At 41.5% G+C, this 25,545-nt stretch overlaps 1 protein-coding gene across 1 annotated transcript; it reads left to right on the forward strand.

Moving 5' to 3' along the window:
- Window positions 1-292: 292 nt before the first annotated feature.
- On the forward strand, window positions 293-24,730 carry cers1 (ceramide synthase 1). The gene is made up of 7 exons (XM_071487843.1): window positions 293-1,438; window positions 18,066-18,225; window positions 21,487-21,667; window positions 22,474-22,635; window positions 22,892-23,039; window positions 23,185-23,348; window positions 24,558-24,730. Exons 1-7 carry the CDS (start codon window positions 1,190-1,192, stop codon window positions 24,598-24,600), a joined length of 1,107 nt encoding a protein of 368 aa, XP_071343944.1. The 5' UTR covers window positions 293-1,189; the 3' UTR covers window positions 24,601-24,730.
- Window positions 24,731-25,545: the final 815 nt, after the last annotated feature.

A 25,545-nucleotide genomic window follows, 5' to 3' on the forward strand; every position in this document is an offset into this window, starting at 1 on the left:
AATATCCAGTGGGGGTCAACAGCAGATTTGTTTTGCCCCAGGGCCCCTCAGGAGGTAAATCCGGCCATGATGAAGATGATGAAGCGCTGCCTGAGCTCTCTCTGGATCCTCTCTGTGATGTCGTGCCTAGTATCCTGTCTCTTTAAGTCACCCTCTTTAATCCTCAGCGGTTCAGCAGGGGTTCAAAAAGAAGATAGCGGTCCTAATTACGCCACGCCCCCTCTGCTTTTTTTTTTTTCTTTTTTTTTTTTTCTCCTTTTCTCATAAACCTGCGCTGTCCCCGCTTCAACGAGCCAGTTGATTCCCAGTGAGCGCGGAGCAGCGGCTCGTCAGGACGCAGCCTTGAGCGGCAACGGCGGAGACGGAGGCGTCGTAGCGGGCAAACCCTCCTCAAGGGATAACACTCTTCTCGTTTATTTTCTTTATTTTATTTTATTTTTTTCTTCCTGCTGGAATAAGTTGTCTAGTGGGGAGCCTGCCGCTGTAACTCAAGAGGCGGCACAGAGACGTTATATAAGGCGAGTAACGGACGGAGATGAGACCCGACGTAGCGGCACAGTAGGCGCATGTGCTGGCGGGGCTTGGCGCTGGAAAGGCGACGGAAACCTTCAGACCTCCGCTTGAATTTCGTTGGCGTTTGTGTGCCCCGTCGCGTTTGGTGTTCATTTATTCAAGCGGCGAGCTTATCCCGGGGAGCTGCCGCCAATGCTGGTCCATTCACTGCTGTGTGCGTTTGATTTGACTTAGCTAGGCGGCTAACCAGGACGCGCCGCTGCCGCCGATGATCCCGTGTGCGTAGCGGAATGACGGTCAGAAGAAACCCTCCGACAGACAGGCGCTAATGGCTCAAACTCAATTTCAAAGCCCTATTTAGTAATTGGTTTGTATGATCATCAAATCCAGCCACAAAGGCGGTGTGACTGGTTAGACCCCGGTGGGCCCAGCTATCATTCATAAAACTGTGCTTAACGCGAAGAATGGGCCCGTGTCGTAATTTGGGAAACAAAGAATTAGGCTACTGAAGATAGTAAGCGGGTTAGATAAGCTTGTTTCATCGTTTTTAGGTGAGCCAGCAGGCTGGTTTGACGGATTAGCCACACAGCCTGGACTGTGCTGCTCTGTCCCTCAGTTGGAGTATTTTTCCCCCCTCCCGGTTTCCACGTTTTTCTTGTGCCTGTGCCGCACCACAATGAGCAGTCACACCGGGGACACCGGGTCGCTGGAAGTGGAGCCCATGCCGGGATACTTGGACCTCATCACCAGAGCCTCCTCAGTCATGCTGGCTGCCTGGAGGGACTGTAGCACTTGCGGTCTGGAGCTCTCCAAGCGGACTCTCCTGGATAACGCTTACATTACCTGGACGGAAATCGCCCTGTTCTTCATTTGCGCCTTTTTGTGGACGCAGGTCAGGCGGGGACTGACAGAAAGTCTGTTCAAGGTGGGTGACACAGGATCACACATACATACAGACCCCCCAGGACAATAAGGGCAACATATTGGTATCCCTTAATCAACTGGCTCAGTAGATAATTTCTCCAATTAGAGCCTGGCATCTCTCAGGGGGTGTCTCTGAAGGCACATGCTCCGAGCAGGTGAGAGGGAGGACAGCAGATGTTAACAAACAGGGGATCCAGTCGTAGGTTTAAGGTAAAGAAAATGTCAGGAGGAGCAGAGTGCCTTCAGTCAGACGGCTTAATCACAACCAGCGTCAGAAAATATTAACCTGACCCACAGTCTACCACAAACACAGCTGTCGCTACACACACTCACACACACAGTTTCCGACAGGTCCTCATTTGGATCTTGTGAGTCATTCAAGATGGTGGTAGGTTCAAGCAGAGTAAGGAAGTGTTCAGATGTAAGCTAGTCTGCCCTTATGAATACATACTGTGTGCTGTAGCAGCCATAAGGTTCAAGGCAGATACTCTGGACATGTCCCCTCTCTTTCTCTTTCTCTCTCTCTCTGTGTGTGTGTGTGTGTCTGTCTGTTTTGGGGCTGGCAGGCATGACAGGGGACTCCCAGGGGAAGAAATGTGTGCATGTTAGACAACACCCTCATCTATACTTACACTTACTTAGGCAAACATTTGAACTAATAAGATGTAACAAATAAAAATGATAAAATAAAGAATTAGAACTAAGAATTTATTTATATTGTTGGTGTGGACATTTTGAAAGAATATTCTGTGGTGCATCTAATTGAACGCAGTTGATACAATGTTACCTATTAAAGCAGCATCTGTTTTTTGTGCATGTTTTTTTTATTATGATGAATGCTCACTGAATACAATCCAAACCTGCCTTTCTACTCTCTTATCCATCTTTAACGGTCAAAACTATATTGACGTTTTTAGATTTCTCAGTGCTTTTTGGGGCTTTTTCATTAATTGTAATTATGCGACATGGTGATTGCAAATCATGCAGAGGTCCTCCTCTCCTAAAGGGTGCACTTACAAAACTGCAGTGTCTCTAAAAGCAGCATCACTGCTTGTTTCTAACCACAATATGTCACTGAGAGGCCAGATGCTCAGGCTATGCTCTGACAGATTGGCCATATGCCCAGGTCTCCTATATTCCCTTCATCCATCCAACTCCTGAGTACCTCCACCCAGTTGGTGCTGTTAGGGAGGGGCCCTCTCTCCACACATAGCCAGGATGTGGCCTCAGGCTCGTTATTCTGCCATCATCGTGGATGGGGGTGGAGTGTCTACACGTGGTAGATGCTACGATGACGATGCTGTAGTAGCCTACTGTAGCTCAGGGCCCCATATGTAAAGCCAGATGTGGCCCGATAATGCAAAGAATGAGGCCTGTTTTCCCCTTTACATTATATTTATTTATTATATTTCTGTTTGTGATTCACTGAATCCTGTGGAACAGTATGAGAGGACCCTGTTGAAGCCCTGAGGAAGACGATTTGAGTTTTTTTTTTTTTTTTTATGTATGTGAATGAAGAATCAGTCAGCATGCCCTTGTTTATTTAGTGCTTGTGTAATTCCACCTTTATAGTGCTTACATTAGGGATGAAGAGGAGAAGTTCAGTGTAAGGTCAGCCAAGCTGAGTTAATACAATATGAATATTGCTGTTATACATCACAGAAGCTGAGGTGGGTTGTCAGAAGTGTACAACCACAGTATTTGAGGTGTTATTTGAGAACAGCGTATGCCACTGACTTGAACACAATAGAATGCTTTCTCAGTCAGCAAGTTGAATGTTAAGTAAAGTATAATGCATTTAATATCCTTTCAGGAATGATTGAATATGTGGTTTTCACAGTGTTGAAGTAAACAACAGCTATTGGCTCGATTTGCAGTAAAGTGGCAAAGACAATGATGAATACACATACTTAAATCGATTCAGAGGTCCTATAGATGTTAAATGTTTGCTTGGACATTGGTAGACAAAGCACTGTGTAATCTTATCCTGTTGTGATTTTGTGAAGACTGCGTTGATGGGATCTGTAATGTGAGAAATGAATGTTTGTTCCTCTGACGTGCTATAAAATGCCATTTAAGGACTTCAAAGAACGGTGCACTAAACAAATTATTTATGCATCAATAGAGTTGTCATTTATAGAGATGGATATTTGTTTGTCAGGTCATAGTAAACGTTGACTCTTTACAAATTTGTTTCTCGTCTAAAATCAAGCTCCACTTGCAGAAGTTGCTGGGGCAATTAAGAATCTGTCTGCCATGAGAGTTGATGGATAAAAATAATTAGTTTCCTGTTTTGTTACTTACAGGACTCCCAGTCACGTTTGAAGAATAAAAGTTGACCCACTTGAGGTCTCTACTTACTCTGGTCTGCATTTTCCACTGTACGTATCTTAGTTGTGGAAGCAGTCCAAGTGATACCCGCTTTTTTGACTTTGTGTTGGAGTTACACCAGCGTGACAGTAGCCAAGCTGTGGTGTGAGACTTGTGACTCCTGGTAGAGCCTCTCTGAAGAGATTCTTCTTAATTTCTGGGCTGTTATCTTTAGGAAAATAACGGTGACAAATACAATCACATCTAAAGCTATCAAGCACGCTGTAGGACATACATCGAAGATATTGAATGGACATTTGCCTTTATGGTGATTTAACTTGGTCCATGAAAAAGGCTGTCCAAGAACTGAGAAATGAGGTCAACATTGCGAACCTGGAGGTTGGATGAATCATCTTTTGTTCTGAATTGGACTCTATATGTTTCAATCTTTATGTATTTATGTTGCCCAAAGAGGGGAAACCAGATTCCACATGGCAGCTTCATTTCACATGTCAGTGAGCATGCTGTAGGATGAGGTACTGGGGGTGGGGATGACCCTTGTACACAGCTCTGTGTGGTTGAGTGAATGGTTTTCATCATGTTTCACATTTGGTTTGATGCTTGAGTGCAGGAATTACAGCAGAACCTATTCAGGTTAAATTAAACACAACTTGTTGATAAGCCACTTGAGCTCTGCTGTTACATAAATACACTGCGGTGCATAATAATGTCCTGACTTATCCATTGGTGCTAGTGACACTTTTTAAACAAAGGTAAATGTGTCCTTTAAGCAAACTGTTCAAAAGCTTTCTATTCATCTCAGGAAACTGGATAGAGATATGTTGAAATTCTTTGCTCTACTGTTGTAAACTGTACCTAGTAATCTTCTAAAATGTCATGTCAAAACATAGGAAACTGTGAAAGTAGCTGTACTCCTTCCTCATTTTCCTTCTCTTTGCACAAACATGCTTATCAGAATATGTGCAGGTTTGCGTCTCTGTTTGCCCGCACAATTTCAGTTGGTCTTCATCTGGTGGTCTATGAGTTATACATTGCATTTATATGCATGTATATACCAGTTCGTGTGAGGTTTCAGACACTTGTTTATGTGTGTTACATTTTGTCAGTCAAAAACATCCATGTGCCACTTCTCACTATAGCAGTACAGGGTCTAAGAGGATGTGAGAAAGAGGATCAGTATGGAGAGGAAAGTGAGAAAGTAGTGAGAAAAAGGGAATTTAAAAAGAAGCGAGACAAAAAGATGGCTCTGGAGTGAGCGAAGAAAGGCCTAAGAGGAGAAGATGGTGTAATCAGAGAGGATGAATGAGCAAATAAGGAAGGGGGAGTGAGAGGAAGGAAGGAACTGAGGAGAGAAGTGGGCTAAGAGGTTGTCTGTCTTGGCTCAAGCCTGCTGACTCAGCATGCAGCAGCCAATCATCAACACAGTTTTCACACACTCACATGCCACATACACACATTTGGTGCTAAAAGTGTGGTCTCTACCACACACACAAGCAACTTCTGTCCACCGCTCTACTTTTATGTCCAGCAGCATCAGAGCATGTATTTTGAAAGAGGCAACACACTCTCTGTTCAGCACAGACAAACAAGGCAGGCAGTGGTCAAACCCTCTCAGCAGCAGCAGTTTATAACTGCCCCCATAAATGCCTCCCATATCCCATCAAACACACACACACGCACACACTGAGGCAGACACTCAAAGAGGAAAGCAGCGGTGTGCTTGCCAGCACCAGCCGTGTTGCAGAGCTTATCTCCGTGCAGAGAGCTGAGCAGCACCTCATCCACTGGTGTTGTTCTAAATGTGAAAGCAGCCTGAGGTTTGACAAGGTCCCCAACCACAGATCCCAGATCACCTTCCACTAAGCTGCTGCTCATTGTTGTCCATTAGAGCCGCAGAGAGAAACCTTATACTGGATTTGTGGTTAAGGGGAAGTGTTATCCATTCAGCCAAAAGTGCCCACTCAGGTGATACTTGCTTGTAATTCTGACAGTGATTGCAAGCAGTTGTTACAAAGTTTGGTTATTATAAAACACCCTCTCCTCTCCTCTCCTCTCCTCTCCCCTCCTTTCGTGACTCAGCTATCCAATTTATCATCCCATGGCGTTTAGGCGAGCAGCACTTTCACCATCACCTGACAGGTGATCTATGGCTCTATGTATTTCAATACAAAGCACTTAAGGGTCCACAAAACTGTCAGCCCTCCTGCTTCTGACACAGGTTGTGCTGCAATTTATCATTATTTGTCACTCTGATATATGTGGTTTTGTAAGTCTAATTATATCTATCATATTTGTTTACATCAGTGTCATATACTGTATACATAACAGCATGATTGTGTATGTTTAGATCACACCATGCCTAATGCCAGCACCACATTGTGTTTCTGACCTTGTGTGTCTGCAGAAAGCTGAATGTCTTTGTGCACTGATGCTGGGCTTTGTGCACTTGTGGGATTGGCTGCCTGCAGGGTTGTTCCCGCTTGTAATGCACTCAGCATCAAGCTGAGCAGTTCAAATTTCCCAGTGATGTAATTGGTGTGCTGTTTTCCATATACCTGCTAAGGGCTGAAACCATTAGTCCACTAATCGATTGCTCAATCAACAGAAATAGGCAACTAATATGATGATTGACCATTGAAATCATTTAAGCCATTATCTTTTGTGGCTTGGGCTTTGATTTGATGAAAACACTTTGGGTTTTAGGAAACTTTGATTGGCAATTTCTACTATTGTCTTTTTTGTTATAGACCAGAAACAGTTAATTGAGAGAATAACCTGCCCATGAATTGATAATGAAAATAATTGTTAGATGCAGCCTTTTTGAACCCTTTGGACATTTTGTGTTAACTAATTTTGGCATTTTGTACAATTTATATGTTCATTGAACAAATCGACAGATAATAGACAGTATTTGGAATTATGTATCAATAAATAATTGCAGGGGTCGATGATGGGAAAGGGCATAGCAATGTCACTTATTTGGTCAAACGCTGCTGAGAAACATCTTTAGAAAACTTAGAAAATTGTACAGCACAGAGCAGCCACATTGGCGCTTCATTCTTCCTTCCATGCTAATGTGTGTGAGAAAAACATCAATCAATTTGTCAAAAATAATCAGCAACTGTTTTGATAATCCATTAACTGTTTCTGTAATTTTTTGGTTCATTCTTTGTTTCCAATTCCCCAATGATAGAATTTTTTGCTGTTTTGTATCATTACAAAATTTGATCTCTTTGGGCTGTGGATTAAATAAAACAAGATATTTGAAGATTGGGCTCTGAGACGGTGTGACAGGCATTTTTTCCACCTCTGTTGACATTTCATAGACTAAACAAACAAAGAAAAAACCAATAATTGAACAGTTTGTAGAAGCCTCTTTCACACACCATAATGTAGTTTGAGCCTGGAGTTGTAATCATGAACATAAAACTAACACTAAAAGAAGAAATGAGGAATAGTTGGAGACTCTTTAACATGGTGAATCATAGCTGAAGCAGCCATACCCAGTATACCACCAGCTGTAAAGCAGGATCATGAATCAGCTCTGTTTGCGGACTGTGACAGTCAGACTCTGCTGGTCAACAGGAATGTGCTGTGAGGCCTTGACTGCTGCAGAGCCGCTGTGGCCGGCCTCTCAATCTTTTTCCTCTTCCTCTCTCTTTCACACTTGGCAGCTGTCTCTGTTCTAACAAGGCCACTCTATAACAGTGTGTGTCAGAGGAAACTTAAGCTCATTTGTCTGCAAGGATCACACACCATATTTCATGCACTTTTAGGCCATATCTATGTTTGTGTGTGTGCCTTTGCGTGCTTGTCCGTAGGGTGTCGATGAAGATGTAGATGCTTCTCTTTACTTTAGTTATGGGTGGGATATGTTGGGATGCAAATAGAAAGGTTTCTGTCCCAGTCTCTCTCTCTCTCTGTCTTTCTTTGCCCCTGTCTCTCTCTCTCTCTCTCTCTGTTTGGCTTTGGAAGAGACTGTCACATCCGCATGGTCTCACAATCAGAAAGGGAGCACTTTCCTATTCTTAATGTGATCAGAATAGTTGCCCGTGGCTTTCCTCTTCATCCTCTTTCCAAAATTCACCCCATCTCACCTTTCTTTCTTTTTCCTGTATATTTGTCTTTCTCTTATGCTTGACCTAAATTTTATCTGTTGTGCTGTGTTCTCTCTGCCCTCTCATTTCTTCTTCCCTGTCTTGTCCCCACCCATTATGTGGTATTGGGTTTGCATAGCCACATTGCTAGTTAGCCCAGACCTGAAGATTGAGAGTGGGATCAGTGGGCGAACTCGTTGACATCTAATACAGAGGTTGCTCTAACAAAATGACTAGAGAGAGACTACACAGACCACTGAGTTGTTACTCCAACAGTTGGGGAAGATATTTGTCTAAAACGTCTAAAATGTCCCATCTGGAACAGCATCAAAATGAAAATGTTTTGAAATTTGTTTGGTTTGAAGATCTTTTATTATAAGCAAAATTGAATTATATAAATTCAAGGCCATTAGATTCAATTTGTTTTCATACATTTTATACAGCATGTATATTACTATGGGACAGTGATTTGGGCATAAGCATATTTTTATTGAGGTTTTACATGACCACACCACACAACCCAGGGCTGTGCATCTGCATTATTCTAGGTGTTACCCAAACCTGAACCAATAACCTGACCTTAATCCAGACATCCGATCACTACTTAACTCCATTACACTGTTACTTTATTGAGGCCTGTCTGCAATATCGGAGCTATAATCATCACCCAGTCGAACTTCTCTAACTCGTAGAAGATTCTGGCTAGCACACACACAAGGTATCACCTGTAGTCTCATGTGGCCTAGTAAGCAGTGTTAATAGTATTAGTGCTCAGCAGGGAGGGGACTCAATGGGGATCTGTCAGTATGATGCTATATTGAGATATAGTGATAAAGTTGATGTATAGTATATATGTCACTGAAATTCACAACTTTTACAGTTTATACTTCTTTTGACCTTTGAAGTGTGGATGATACTGTCAACGAGAATCAATATGGCCAGAAAGAATAAGGATGGAATTTATGGGCAGGTTTTCGGATTATTCAGCTCTATATGGGGTTAAGCCTGATACTGTGTTTCTTATATAACAGAAGTATGTGACTTTGTCATGACAAGGTTTGAAAACAACTCTGATCATTAAGAGCTTGTGTTCAGGTTGTATGTGTGTGTTAGTGTTAGACCAGCTTTAGATTATCTGTGGGTGAATAATTATGATGAGCTCATGAACCACCGCCTGTTGTTGAATAGTACAGTAGATTGGCCTGTTGAAGACACACACACACACACACACACACACACACACACACACACAAATGCATTTATACTCAAGCACACAGTCAGTCCTCATTAACTGTGTGTTGCCAGTGGCATAGATACTGCATTATGAATGACAGCCATATGTCCATTAGCTGTCAGTTTGGACAGAGAGCAGCTTGAGTGAATATCTTAACACTTCACTGAGACAGCATCTTTAAGTCTTATTTTTCCACTTTCTTTTCTGTTGCTTTTACTGATCACATCTGAGCTCAGTTCCCTCTGCAGAGTAGGAACACATATGATGGCAGAGACAAAGCCTGAGGCACCACTATAGATATTGTATATTGCATTATGGTAGTAATCAGACACAAGTAAAAACCACATGACTGCACATGACAAGCTTGTTGTGAACAAACAGTAGAAAAAGAGCTTACTGTATGCTACTTATTTAGTACAGTGTGTCTTTACTACTGTACACCATTGCTCATGTGGTCGGAACAAATGGAACAGGGTGGAAATATATTGTTGATTGCTGCAGAGTGGATAAATGTACAATCTTCAGCCAAAATTTCATAGCATGTTTGGTGAATTAATGGTCATGATAATTAAGTAATATTAAGATTAAAAGTGTGGCCTAGTATTAACCAATGCCAAAACAATTACAGAGTGTGATACATTTTCTTATTAGCTCCAAAAATTCATCTTGATTTTGTTGGCATTGCTGTTGCCTGTCATAAATTCAATATAATAAATTCCTCTTTTTTAAATTAAATGTGAATGAGGGGGGTGAACGAGCCCAGCCAGCTTGTCCTGATACAGTGTATTCACTACAGTAGGTAGGGAAACAGCACTGTGCAGCCACAGGTAAACAAAATAAATGGATGAAGAAATAATGAAACGCAAGAGTATAGTCAAATATTTAGAACTGAAAAGGCTGTTAAGTCATTATGTACTACAGCTTATGAAATTGTGGCAGATGATGTTCAGCGTTGCACAGTAGGTGATAACTTCAAAGGTCTTTCTGTGCTATTCTGACGTAGGTGTAAAAATGTGCTTTTTAGGACCAGCAGCTGATTTTAACCAAGGCCAAAACATGTTTTAAAGCTTTTTATTTTGTCTTATGTCTAATGTCCAAATGTGGACATTAATAATCCTCTCCCAAAGCTATGACACAGTGAATAAAGCTGCTGATCAACAAAAAACAAATGTGAAATTGTAGTAGTGGAAGTGAGTGTATGATTCTTAATCCAGTGAAAAGTCATTTGCTGTGATGCTCATGTTCATTATCTTTGATGCTCCAGGAGTTAATTTGAGTGTGGCATTAATGCCTCCACTGGGATCAACTAATAGGTTAGACCAGGTGCAGCTGCTCTTTCTTTCTGACTCACACACGCACGCGCGCGCACACACACACACACACACACATACACACACACACACACACACACACAAACAAAACACAAATTCTGCCGTGCAGGGTAATCATGTATTCCCACACAGTCAAGACTAAGTTCAAACCTAATCCTTATTTGAATATATGTAATGTATCTGTGCTGCAGGAACTGAAACCATTGCAGCTGTAGTTTTACAAAACAGGTCTTTGGTGCATCCCTTGCTCTGAGAGCCAGATAAAGACATGTGAGTGTGTGTGGCAGTTGCACTTGCCACGCCAACCAACAAGATTAAAACTGATTCAAGGACGAAAATGCTCATTATTAAAGCTATTTTAAGAACCTTTAAATGAAATTCATGGCATTTTAAGAGTTTCTCCATATCTACATATACCCTACATTTAAAGTTGCCAGGTTTGATACAGGTCACTTTTGAAAAAAAATCTGCCATGGCCAGTGGTAACCAGTGAGGAAAGATAGCAAAGTCAAATGCCTCAGAAAGTGTTTTTCTCGTGCCACTACAGACTGCTGCAGTAGAGTTTCAGACATGAACCGTGCCCAATTCCTCACTCATTGAGGCTAGGCGGGTCATCACTACTTGTGCACTCACGTACTTATGTGCAAATTAGCTTGCTCACTGGTGACAGTGGCTGGTATAATTGTGTTTTTAATCAAATCAGGTTCAAATGTTCAGCCAGCCTCTTGATTCAACATCAGTATCCATCAGTAAGTGTTGGGCTGGCCATCGGGAGTCATGTGAGTTTTCCTGGTGGACCAGCAGTCCAGCATCATCCATATGGAAAGACAAAAAAATATCACATGCTGTTTGACCATGCATTGGGATAGCTTTTTTCAGATATGCTTTATATATTCATCAAATCCCATGATTCTCCAGAAAGAAAGGTTTTCCCCTCAAGGTCCATATGATGGGGCTCATTTCTTCGTTTTTGTCTCTGCAAACTTCATGACTGTGTGTTTCATGAAACACAATTTCATTTACCAAGCTGATAGTAAATTGTACATTAAATGTTACCATATCAAATGAAATGAACATGTGGGAATTGTGGGGATTTTCTTCCCATATTTACATAAGATAGCAACCTCCACTACACATCTGTTAAACTGTCATTTCCTGTGGTGAAAGCACACAGACCTTAACCTGAGCTCTGGCTATTGTCTACAATATAGGTGAGTTTTTTAGATTAGTGAGTGAGTTAGTGTTTCTCCTCTTTCTTCATGGTGAGCTGTTTAACCTGTAGTTCATTTCTTTTTCTTGAGTCACATAAAAATTAACAGCTGACTCATTTCCCAGCATGCATTACAACTGTCTGCCATCAGCCCAAGCTACTTCCAGTGAGTTGGCAGAATATGAATGCGAAGGGGTCATGACTGAAAAAGCTGCTATTATTCAACATTAATGAGGGGTTGGGGGAGAAGGAGAGAGAGAGAGAGAGAGAGAGAGAGAGAGAGAGAGAGAGAGAGAGAGAGAGAGAGAGAGAGAGAGAGAGAGAGAGAGAGAGAGAGAGAGAGAGAGAGAGAGAGAGAGAGAGAGAGAGAGAGAGAGAGAGAGAGAGAGAGAGAGAGAGGCAAGGTAAGGGCAAAACCTGATTATCACAGCACTCAGCTCTGGTTAAAGTGTCTCATACTTTTAACATACTTTGAATGACTGCTAATAATGCAGCCTGGTTCCAGACCTGGGAATCACAGCATTCATACACGTGTCATTTTCCTATATGACTAAATGTCTGCCTGTTTAGAAACATCCACCAATTCACATCTCTGACCAGATTCTTCTACATGGCATCAGCAGTTGAGAGTCATGGGTATTGTAGTATTGTAGGCAACATAAAACAAAATAACCAACCACCCTACAAGAAATTTGATAAAGTGAACACAATATCAGGGAGAATGAGTGAAGTAAAATGAAATGGTTTGTTTATCATGCTTCTAATAATATTCACTACAAATCAGTTTACAACTAGATTTTAATTTTAGCTCCATTTGTTGATAAATAACTTAAATCTTGCAAAAGAGGAATGGTAAAAGAAGAAAAAGAATTGGTGGAGAAAGGGTTGCAGGCAACATGTTTTAACCCTCACCCTCACCCTAACCTAAAACCTGCATCACATCATTAAGACAAGGAACACCTTTTACAATGTCATGCCTACCACATAGAAAAACAGTACAAGTCAGGGTTCACAACCATATAAAAAGTCAGCAAAGGAAGTATTGTCTGGATCTTTTCGCCTCCGTCTGGAGCAGGAGCTTTATCCCCAATGACAGCTGTCTACTTGTTAAGAACAAGGGGGTAGATGGGTGGGGTGGGGTGGGTGAGGTTGTTTTACTTACATAAAATGTGAGGTAGTAATGCAAGTGTAATGAAGGGGATATTTGGTTAGGAAGGGAAAATGACAGACCGGGTCAGTCCCCAGCCCCCCATGATGTAAAGAGAGCGTCCATATCAGACCTGGGTTTAAAACTGACGCTGAGACGGACAGAGTGACATCAGCAAGCCTTATTGAACAGATCCACACATGAGCCAGCGTCCTGACTCACTGGCCCAGTTTATCTTCTTATGCAACAGGCCAATGGAGTCCATGCTCTCCTCGCTCATCACTTGCTTCCAGGAAGGGCAGAGGAGGGGGAGAAACTTTTTACAGAGTGGAGGGTGAAAGGGAGAGCAGTGTTGGTGCAGCTGCAGATTAGCAGGGAAAGAGAGGAAAGAGGGGAAAGGACGGATGAGGCAGGACTGAAGTGGAACAGAGATGGAAGAAGTTTTCAGCCACACTAGGGCTTTGCCAGCATCCCTGCATGGTTGCTAAGGGAACCACTTATTTGTCGTCAAGTCTCTTTCACACTGACTCTATAATTTCTTTGCTCTTTCTCATCCATTTTCTCTTCCGCTTCTCTTTTAAGGCTGCTTCTCTCTCTCTTTAGCAGGGAGAAAGAGGCAGTAGCGGGCAGTGAAATGAAAGCTAGTGACGCCCCGAGCTAGAGAAAGAGTTCAGCCAGCGTCTGTCTGTCAGAGAGAGAAGGGAAGAGAGCAGGGGAGCCGCTGAATGGTTGTAGGTCCCAGCTGAGTGTAATTCAAGGCCCTGTCATTTATCCGACAGAGGACGAGTGGATTATCTCAATGTCCTTGACCTGCTATACCGCGACTCTGTAATGCCTTCATAGAACACCAAAGGGTAGCTGGATGGAGTGGGTGGATAGGACCCAGAGAGATGGTGGGCTGTGTGGCACACAGAGACAAGAATGGGTGGCAGGCTGTTATATAATCTCAGAATCTGCATTTGAAACAAAGAATTTGTCCCTGTTGTGTGCTTTTGGCTGCGACCAGAATATAGAGAGACCAACTCTATCCAGAACTGGGAGGAAAAAAACATCACATTTCTCCAGTAAACACCTTGGGTAACTAAACCTGAAACACAAGTCTTCTCTCCTTAGTGCCAGGTCACATCACTCACATCAGTCAGAGTGATATCCCCTGGCAGGGAAGGCCAGCCACTAACCAATAAACAATGTAGTATCTTAGTATTTACCTGCAAATATCATCATTAGATCCTTGAATCTGAAAAACTCCCCCAAAAACCCTTTATGGGCAGAAATATGGCATACAATGGATGCCATATCAGAATGCCATGTGTACAGAATAAAGGAAATTAAAGTAAATTTGCAGAATGGACAATCAAAATTATATTGATATAATATTAATGGATTTATGAGTTGAAAAGCCTATCAGAAACTAAAACATTGCACAGCCTTGTATAAAACTATGAGGAAGGATTTCACAACTCTGAAAGTTATCAAAGTGACAGTTACCCTCTGTACCGCAACCACAAAGTAAACTGTAGAATATGCCATTCATGTTACAAAGTAATTTGGTATGAATGTGCACTTGTATTTATTTGATTGGACAATGCAGTGCTGTGTAGGATCACATCTCAACTTTTGCCATTGGTTTGTGGCAGAGGTTGAGCTGGGTTCACTTTTTTCCTGGATTAAAAATGTTTTGTTGTCTTTGTTTCTTTTGGCTTGAGACCTCTATGTTGGCATGCTCACTGCACGAACGCAGTGGGCCCATGGATAAGCAGGGAGCAGCTTTTTTTTTTCTACACAGTGCTAATGACATTCTGAACATGGCCTTGTAGGCTACATCTACTGTGTTAGTGTCTGGGACTTTCAGCCATGACTAACTAATGTTTTCAGAAAGTGAAATGAGCAGATACATAAACACAGTCACTTTCTTGAGCTAAACCTTTAGTAGCCATGATTAATGGCTATATATTTTCTTTTGGACTCCCTTCTGTAAATAATTTTTCAGTTATTACCAGTATTCTTAAAACACTGTTTTTGAGTACAGTCTGGAGTGGATAATTGTTTATGCCATGTTTCAAATAGCAATGCCAAACAGATTCTCAAATATGAGGATTTGTTGCTTTGCTTGAATATCTGAATATCTTAACTGAATATCTTTTGGTTTCGGACTGTTGGTCAGACAAAAAAATAAAATAAAACATCTTTGGCTCAGATAAGTTGAGATTTCTCACTTCATCTTCTGATGCCAAGTGATTAGTCAATTAAACCCTAATCTGCAGAAATACACCATATTCATATTAACTATCCCTACCTACATGACAATTCTGCATTACCGCTTTAGCAGTAAAACATGGTTCATAACCAAACTATGACCTCTCGTACCAGTTTGTAAGCAGTGTAGACGTAGCCACAGAGATACTGTAGAAGACAGGAAATAACATAGGCATGATGTTAGAAACAACAGAGCAGAGTGAAATAGTGGGGAGAAGAATATCGAGGTAAATAGCACAGATAGGATGTGGGTATGCACTAGTAGCAGCTGCAGAGGCATGGCTGCTGTTTGCAGAAACCTCTATCACCCTTTGTTGTATTTCAGCGTTGGTGAGCATGCATGAGTGTGCGTAGGCTTATGTTTTTGTGTGTGTTGGAGGGGGGGGGGGGGGGGGGGGGAGATGATGTGGTGGAAGACTTGCTCTGTGCTGACAGCTGGCCTCTATAAATAAATGTCGCAGGCAGGGGGAAGACATGAGGGCGGAGAGAGAAGGAAGGAGGGAGCTGGGCAGAATGAGACATAAAGGGGAAGGGAGGAGGGGCAGATGATAGGAGGGCCGATAGAGAGGGACTGATACAGATGTACTGAAGACATAAAAGAATGCGGCGAGTGTCATGACTTACTCAACATGCAGCACATGTCCCCACAGTTTCAACCAATCAGCAGCTCCTGGTGGGGTCATGTGCTCCCTGCATGCTGCCTTTCTTTCTTGAAACGTGTCAGCGACTGGGAACCACAAAGTGTATTTCTGTTGCATTTTATCTTACATCGGTGTTGCCCTGTCAACTTCCTTCCTTGTCTTGTTTTAAATCCTTTGTGTGTGACGCAGGGAACTCATCAAATCCAGAAAACAGCAGAAAAAACAGAAGAAAGGGAGGCAAAAGGAAAAAAAATTAGGTCAGAAGTGCAGATCAAAGACAGGACAGAGTACTGGTGTCATGTTTTTTGTCTCATGGACAGGAAAAGTATCAAACAAAATTCCTGTGAAAGTGACTGTCGAAGACTACATGGTCTACATTTAGCCGTAGCCACACTCCCTCGATTAATTTGTCATGTATTTGGACACTGAGCCTTGTCAGATCAGGTCCTGTTTACTAGCTGCTTAGTAACAAGTGATTGAGATACACTGTATCACTGACACAGGCTACTTTCACTTTCCTGCCTCCAGTTACACCATTTCATTGCTCTCCAAAGGTGTGTGTGCACGCGCCCGCGTGTGTATGTTTGTGCGTGTGTGTGTGTGTGTGGCATTTTGTTTATGAGGCGGCAAGCTGGGTTTGGTTTCCTGCGTGCCACAGCTATGAAACACTGAACACCTGTCTGTCTCACTGCCTAACTGATGTACCTATCTTACCTATCTTACCTATCTTACCTGTCTGCCTGCTCGTCTTGTCTGTGCTCCTCCATGTGTGCCTTTGTGTGTCTCCTTTAAATGTTTGTCTGCTTTGGAAAATAGTTATCAGTCTTTTTCACTTCTCTAAACTGAATGATTGTTATTCAGAGTGTCTGCTGTCACTACTTTGAGAGAGGCTGAGGGAAAAGTAAAAATGGAAAAAGGTGGGAGGCAGTAAGACTGGGTAGGGGAAGGAGGAATATAACATAGCCCCACAGTGAGTAGGTGGGTGGGGTCATGTTATCAGGCTACATCAGCACATTATGAGTCTTCTCTCTGACTTCCTCCATTTCTGCTTGCATAGCAAACCATAAGCAGACTTTTGAAAGACATGCTTCTGTGGGCATGTCACATGTTTGAAATGTACTATAGTGTACTAATGATAGCACATGTGTAACTGTGTGTCAGGGAGAGAACCACATACAGAGGGAAATGGAGGGCATGTGTGAATGTGCATGATAAATACATATGTATATACAATATATATGTGTGTATATAACATCCTGACACTGTTAGTAGCACTGGCAGCAGGCCAAATAGTGGGTCATCTTACACTTTCTATTGACATCTCAATATAAACCACTATAAAAATGAAGTTTATGAAGTTTATTTCTAATCCTAAAAGTGTAGAGCATTGTTGTTTGACCTAAAAAAACAGGGAGAGAACCACATACAGAGGGAAATGGAGGGCATGTGTGAATGTGCATGATAAATACATATGTATATACAATATATATGTGTGTATATAACATCCTGACACTGTTAGTAGCACTGGCAGCAGGCCAAATAGTGGGTCATCTTACACTTTCTATTGACATCTCAATATAAACCACTATAAAAATGAAGTTTATGAAGTTTATTTCTAATCCTAAAAGTGTAGAGCATTGTTGTTTGACCTAAAAAAACAAAAGTCCAAAAGTGGTATTAGTTTCGCTGTTTCCGTCCACATGTATCACTTCATGTTTTTCAGTCAGCTGTCTTGTTTAGTTTACATTGTGTCTGGAATCTTCTGTGATAAAGTCCTGGTATTTTAATATGTTTATGTGAAGATAGAAGAGTGCTCTCCTCATTTTAGCTCTCATTTAGACCCATTTCTTTTCTGCTGCCAGTGTTTATTAGTTCAGAAAAATGTGCCCTAAAGTTGTTACAAGCCCTATAACAGTTACAACCCCTTTAAAAAACATCTGTTGTCCTACCAGCCTTCTCTCTGAGACCTCTCTCTAAATGTCCCTCCTCATCTCCATTTCATAAGATGAAATTAGAAAAAGCTGAAATGTGTTTTTTAAGCCTTGGTAATACGACACAGAACAAAAGCAGTTCTGTACAATAAAACAGAAATAACTATTCCTCTCAGCTCAGAAGCCACAAAAATGTATTAACAGACCGTGAGCAATACATGCAGTGAATTGTTTGCTTCACCACACATACTGAATCAAGAGCCTAATATTGAATTTACAAGTGTGTGAAAAAACACCAACTCATTTAATCAGTGATTGTGTCCAGAGACCTGCCTGCAGTTCCCACAGCTGCAGTGCTGTAGAGACAGCTAAATTAATTCTGAGTGCAACTTCCTCACACTTCCTCTCCCCTGTTTGAATCTTGTTCTTCTCTCTGCTCTGTCGCTGCAGCCTCTAGCAGAGTGGTGCAGGCTGCTGCCTAAAGATGCTGCCAAGATGCCGGAGAGCGCGTGGAAGCTGGTCTTCTACACCATGTCGTGGTGCTACAGCACCTACCTGCTCTTCTTCAGCTCCTACTCCTTTTTCCATGACCCGCCCTCTGTCTTCTACAGTAAGATACACAACAACAGATAATGTAACATCAGTTAAGGTTCATTTATTCATTTAGTTCATTTATTAGCAGTTTGTGCACCATTCATCTTTAGGATCTGTTGAACTCTGCTCGTCTTCATCACTTAAAATAGAAGACGTGAAACAGATTTTACTATTTTATGAACATGTTGAACTGAAATTGAATTACTGTGTTCACTTCATTGTTTGAAGCTGCTCCATATTAGATAAATACCAAAGTCAGAAAAAGTATATCAAATAGTACTCTAACACAATAAGTTTTTTGATAGATAATTAGCTCCTCATTTTATTTATAATGAAGCTGCAGGCAGCATGGCCCAATCCTATAGACACTGTGGGGGTAAAATGCCACTTTGACTATTCAGATGAATAGATATATATAGCATCGCATACAGGATGTACAGCCTTGTGGTTCATGCATGTTTTGAGCTTTGAGTTCATATATTAATCAGTGATGCAGCACTGATGCAAGTTAGATAAGACAAAATAAGACAAAATATCATAAGATAAGATAATCCTTCGTTAGTGCCACAGTGGGGAAATTAGCAGTTATGTTATGTTCTTTTTGTTGTCATAGAAAGGCATAGAAATTATCTAACAACCCAACTGGGACCAAAGGTCTATGATGTAATACATTAAAACAAAAATGATCTGTATAATTGTACCTAATGGAGAATAGAATTACTGTTAGAAAGTTTTGTGATGGCCATCAATGCATTGCTAATGGAGGATAGATGTGTAATGGGGATTCCACTTATAATTCAGAGATATCTTTTATAGTCTCTCTGCCTTTCCCATCAGACATGGAGGTGTCAGGGCTCCCATCCAGCTCCACTCTTCTGAGTGGAGCTAGCAAAGCTGCCAGGTTCATCTTTCATAGCTGCAGTCAGCCAGAGATCTGTATAGAGGCAGTGTAATGGGACTGGATTGTTAGGGAGCGAGGGAGAGAGAGACGGAGAGATGTGAAGCTAAAAAGAGAAGGTGAGAATGCGGAAAATGAGGAGAAATCCAAGTAAGTGAGGAGGGTTAGAGTGTCATGAAGAGAAAAGGGGTGGGGGGGGCTTCAGTCTCCAGGAGAATAAAAGGAGGTTCAGTTCCCATGCCTCCCCTTGGCAGCTCCTCTGTTGTGATCCATCTTGCAGCCTTCTTCTCAATGTTTAATGACGGAAGGTCCAATCAATAAACATTACACGCAGCCCAAATGTAACCCCATCTCACACGAGACAAACCTTACTCAAACCCCTGAGGAGAAAGTTTCCATCCAACATCTGATAGGTTTTAGAGAAATGAGCTGGCCAAGTAGCTTTAACATACATTTGGCCTGTTTCACCCATGGTACTTTAGAAACCTACTCAAGGATTCCCAGACCTGATCCCTCCAGCCTTCTCCCACCCCCAACCCACCACCACCCAACCGGAAGTCACTGTGTACAGTTCACTATCGGGAGATATTGGTTATACTGTGTTTGTGTCTAAATGGGTTATATAACAACGATACTGCTGTATAAACAACATATTCATGAATACTCATCACTCAACTGTGTGTTGGAGCTTTTTATTGTTGCGCATTAACTGCACATGTCCATATGCAACCAACCAATTAAAATGTGGACAAAACCAAAAGACTAAATAATAAAGCAGGAGAGACATTTATTGTAAAATGGAATATTTTAAAATTATTTTTCAAATCCACTTCAAAATTCAATGACCTGTTATTATAACTGGATAGTAATAATGAAATAATTTGGATGTTTCACATCTAATTTTTACTTAAAAGTTCTATATTGTAGAAAGTGAGATTTCCTTGCCTTTGTTCACTGTAAAGCAGGTCTAGGTGCTATGTACATGATTTGAATGTATCAAAATCAGTTTAATCCACAAATGTACTCACTTATGCAAATACTGTGACTTGAAACAAGATGTCAGGACTTCCATTATTTTGTGATGTCACGAGGGCTCTGAGCAGCTCTTCTGATTGGCTAACTGACCTGTTGTTGTAGATGCCTGAGCGAGTAGATGTAAAACTATATTGAGATGGTTTTTGGTTCTTAAAACTACAAATATATCTTCTTATAGATAGAAAAACTTCAAATAAAACACTGGAGTAGGTTTTTAAATTGAATGAGTGCAGATTTAATTTTATTTTTTTTGTCCAGCCTCCACAGTGATTTGCAATGAAATTTCTTACAAATAGGCCATTCACTTGCCGAATCAGGCTTAACTTTGTATCCAAATCTCTTGGATTCAATAGCTGTTCACCATGTTGAAGAGTTCTGCGAGACATTGAGTGGTGCCATTTTATCACTTGCTGTTCGATTTAGTACATTTCTAAGAGACACACAAGTGCCTCCTCCCCTTGAGCTTGTGCTATTTACTTCAGCAGTGAGTCTCAAGTAAATAGGTCTGTTGGCATGCCTGTTTCCAACTCTGTGATCATTATGACACAATCCTAATTTATACTGTGAGCAATAGTCTGAGATCCCCAACAAGAAACAGCAAGAAAACAGACAAAAAGAGGAAGAAGGGTAAGACAGTTGAAGTCCTTTCTCACAAGCTCTAAGAGAGTGCATTCCTCTGCCATTATGATAATACAAACTTTTTCATTGTTAATCTGCATCTGGAATCAGATCTGTGTCAAAATGTACATATTGATGGCAATTTATAGTGACTGGCTGAAGGCAGCCATTATTTGTGGACAAGGACTGCTCAATTAGTAATGAGTAAGACTTACTGAGTTCCGGCTCAACTTTATCATGTTGCTGCAGTGCCACCTATAGACAGCATGTTAAATGTATTTACTTCAAGTTAATATGAAGTAGGCCATGATTACAATGTAAAGTAAAATGGTGTAGAAGGCCCATCTATGTATTTTGTGTATGGCAGGCCCATCAAATGCATTTTATGCCACAAACCTCAAGTTTTAGATTAAGAGTGTAGGAGATTTGATTTAAAAAAAATCATGGCATGGCCGGCAGAGATATATTTGTCCTAAACACAGGAATCTAGACAAAATGTTTGCTTTGTAGTCTACAAGCTACCAGCTAAAATAAAATGGCTTACAAACGTCCACATAGTTGTGTGCATTTGCTGTATCAGGAAACGCCACAAAAACAAACCTCAAGATCACAGTAACGAATCTCTCCTGAAGCTGCTTTATCAGTTAATTTAAAGTAAAAGCTGAGATCCTTAATGTTATTCATCACTTCCTAACCACTCCCCATGTCTTATACTTGTTCCTCCAGACTGGAAGAGTGGTATGCCAGTGCCTACAGATATCGCCATAGCCTACCTGATCCAGGGCAGCTTCTATGGCCACTCCATCTATGCTACAGTCTACATGGACGCATGGAGGAAGGACTCTGCTGTCATGGTGGTCCACCACATCATCACACTGGCACTTATTTGCTTCTCCTACGCCTTCAGGTATTTTTGTTCAGCGTACTCTTGTGCCTTTTAAGTAAAAGAAAAATAATAATAATAATTTTGAGCATAAACATCACAAAATATATGATTCAGCAGCTGATCCATCTGATAATCAAGACTTTTTTTCAAAATGTCCTTTCATTGAGTTTATGTGAAATTATTGCAGCAAGACAGAGTAGACACACGGCCACGCCAAAGGGCACAGATGCACTTAGTCATAGTGATAAATTACACTGTGGTCATTGTAGTTCAGTGACTTGTTGTCAGCACCCAGTAGCACTAAATCTTTCTTCATGTGTTATTGCACCCAAGGAAATGCAGAACAGAAACTTATGTGGTTGGCTGATTCTTCATTTTCTGACTGGACCACACAAACATTAGCACTGAAACACCAATATAATAGACAGGAGTGTACGCATGTAAGGTTTTTAACTTTCTGCCTGCAAATACGGGGGTTTTACAGAATACAGGAGATAAGAGCCACAGTTCAGCAAGAACTAGAACATAAACGGGTAAACTGATAAAGCAAAATCAGAAACGCTTCAGTGGTGTCATTTCCAGTAATTAAATAAAAATAAAATGCATAGAAACTGGAAGTAAATTGATGCTACACCTGGGAACTGAGACAGCGTTCAAAATAAACTGCGGTGCTCCTGGGAGTGTTTTACTTTTTCTGTCTTTTGCTGACTGCATTGACGGTACAATATCTTATTTATAATTACAGTTTCACTATAAAGGCTTTAGGACTCGTATTAGAAATAAAATTAAATATGCAAATACTGTACTGTATGTTCCCTGCCCTTCAGATACCACAACGTAGGGATCCTGGTGTTGTTCCTTCATGACATCAATGACATCCAGCTGGAGTTCACCAAGCTCAACATCTACCTGAAGTCCAGAGGTGGAGGCTATTACCTGCTCAACGACATTCTGTCCAACATGGGCTCTGTCAGCTTCAGTATCACTTGGTGAGGCTCAACACACACACACACACACACACACACACACACACACACACACACACACACACACACACACACACATTTGGTTTCTGACAAATCTTTTTTCTCTTTTTGCCCCATTTATTCTCTATCACAGCTGAAGGTTTTGTTATCTGCAGACCATCATAATTTTTCTGCCTGCCTCTTACTCACTTGTGAACAAACTGAAGAAATATGTACAGTATAATATTTCTATTTCTGGTTTTTGCTTTGTTTCTGTCAGGTTCTGGTTCCGTCTCTACTGGTTCCCTCTCAAAGTGCTGTACGCCACATGTGTGTCCAGCCTTCAGTCTGTGCCCAACATCCCCTTCTACTTCTTCTTCAATGCTCTTCTCCTCGCCCTGCTGCTCATGAACATCTACTGGTTCCTGGTGAGGAAACACACAGATACAGAAAGGATACCAAGTTTATTCAGGACTGCAATGAATTTATGGCCAATGTTTATTTATCCTAAGGAAAAAAACTGACACAATCTGATCCTTTTGTATTTCCTGTTTTCCTCCCTCTCTTTTTCAGTTCATTGTTATTTTCGTAGTGAAGGTGCTAAAGATGAAGGAGGTGAATGATGTCAGGGAGTATGAGGACGAGGATGGCAACAAGGCAGCAGCAGCAGGCCTGCACAGACACACTCAGGCAGCAAACAACGATGGTGATGCTGGACATCACAACTCTGCCCAGGGGTGAGCCGCACCTACAGATTCTGTCGTTGTGTTTTGTTCAGCAAAACACCTCCAGCCAACTGTTGGCAGGTTTTCTCTGGAAATGGTTTGTTTTCAGTTTGGCAGGAAACCAAAGCTGCAGTTTTGAGGTGGTATTAGTAGAATTTCCACATCATGAAATTATTACTTAAGAGATCATTTACATGTAAGCATGAACTAGTGTAAAGAGAAGGACTGTTGCAGTGTGACAGGTTTTCAAACCATTGTTAAGTTCTCCCACTGCCTCTTACTAATGACTGTAGTAATGCTACCAGATGGAGACCAGGGCCTGTATTTATCAAACTGCTAAAAGTAAAATTTTGGACTTAAACGAAAGAAAAAACTATTTATCCAACTTCTTTTGACCTAAAACATGTAAGCTGCAGAGAGTAAAAACTAAACACAACTCCAGAAAATTTTGGCAAACAAAAACAAAGACACAAACGAGTCAGTATCCTTTCCTGACTGATCCTAACAGTTATTTAACAGTTGTCATTGCTCTATATGAGGACAGACAATAGAGTATTATGGAGCCCTGTGATTGTTTTGTCCTTTTTCTTTGATGCCATCAAAGAAGCCACTGTATTGTGTAAAACAGTGGCTTCTACTAATGTGTAAATGGGTAGTCAGCACTATTCAAGAGTGAGCTTTAAACAAGAAAATGCTAACTTGACTAAAACCAAAGTATATCTGTTTGTGTCTTTATCTGAAGTTGTGGATTCATCTGTTTTTATCTGTGGAGCTGCCTTTAGCCTGGTTTCTTCTCGTCATGTGTACCCCCTATCACCTTCTGATGATTATCATAGTAGCCTTTGACCACTGCATCCCCGAAGACCCTGAAGCTGCTGATGACTTTACCCCCTAGTCTCTCCTGTTAGTATCAGAAAAAAAAACTACAGTCCAAAGATGTGATAAATCAAGCAGGTTGAGAGTCCATCCCTGTTGGCTTTTCCTCCCTCCTGAAGGCAGGTGTGGATGCAGAAAGAGCAGATCGCCTGCTGAGCTTGTGTAACAAGCGGCCCTCATAGACAGATGGGATCAAAGAGCCTGAGACCATATGGACATGAGATTATGTGGCGCTCCTTATCTGCCTGGCCTTGAACACCACTGATATCCCGCTTATTCCTTCTCTCTTCTGTTACGGGGACTCCTTTGCTTCACTCACTGTTGTCTCTCTCTCTCTCTTTGCAGAAAGCACGTGCAGAACGGGGTCACCAAGGAGAAACATCTATAATGGGCTCTCCGTCGCCACCACCTGGCACTAGGCTACAAGTACAAGCAAGACAAGACGCCTTCCTGGGACGGCCCACGCTCAAAACGTGGCTCTGAAGGGAAGAGTGCCACAAAAAGAAAAGGAAAGAAAATACAAAGTTAGGGCGCAATGAGTTTTTATTCCTTTTATTTGTTTTAGAACATTTCATTTCATCACTGTTGTTATGTTTTTATTAGAGCACTGTGAATGTTATTTCAGGTGACTTTTTGTCTTATTGTTGCTAACTTTACATTTGATAGATTCAGTAGAAACAAACCAGTTTGAGTGAGAGTTGGACTGTGATTGTCACGGACAGTAGCGCAGGGTGTCATATTCATCACTATCACCCTCGACAGCAGTGCAGCACCCAGGCAAGCAAAAGGTTTAGGCCTGTAGTGGGTCTGTTAGACATTTAGACCTGCAGTAACCTTTAGTCTCTCGGTAAACAAGCAATAAACTGATTCTGTAGGGGTGAGCTGTGGTTGCCATCAGTTCAATATAATCAATTCCTTTCCTCCTCTCCCCTTTTCAAACTCCGGCCATCCTCTCTGACTCAAGACATGAGGCGAAGAGGCTAAAAAAAAAAAAAAAAAATCGAATTAGAGGGAAACATTACATTGTTGTGAGTACCGCTCTAATGGCTGCAGTGATGCCGGAGAGCTTGTCTGGCACCGTCTGGTGCTGTTTTACCACATGTATTGATTTTCATATCATTGCACAAGTCAGTGGTGGCGACCGCATAGCTGTGGCCCCCTGCGTCCATTAGTTTGAATGGAAAAGCCACATTGATGTGTGTAGGTATGTGTGTGCGTGTGTGTGTGTGTGTGTATTAGGTGTTTCAGGATGTGGAGAGTATGGATGTAGCCGAGTCTTTTAAACTCACAACATTTCACCTCTCAGTTTCTCTTTTACTGATGATCAACAGAC

This window comes from Trachinotus anak, unplaced genomic scaffold (assembly GCF_046630095.1).
Source record: "Trachinotus anak isolate AG129_WGS33_773 ecotype Australia unplaced genomic scaffold, CSIRO_AGI_Tana_v1 ptg000010l, whole genome shotgun sequence".
Taxonomy (NCBI): Eukaryota; Metazoa; Chordata; class Actinopteri; order Carangiformes; family Carangidae; genus Trachinotus; species Trachinotus anak.

Coding starts and splice junctions, on each gene's coding strand:
- cers1 (XM_071487843.1), top strand. CDS start 1,190: ATGAGCAGTCACACCGGGGACACCGGGTCGCTGGAAGTGGAGCCCATG. Junction 18,226..21,486: donor CCCGCCCTCTGTCTTCTACA/GTAAGATACACA, acceptor TTGTTCCTCCAG/ACTGGAAGAGTGGTATGCCA. Junction 23,349..24,557: donor CATCACAACTCTGCCCAGGG/GTGAGCCGCACC, acceptor CTCTCTTTGCAG/AAAGCACGTGCAGAACGGGG.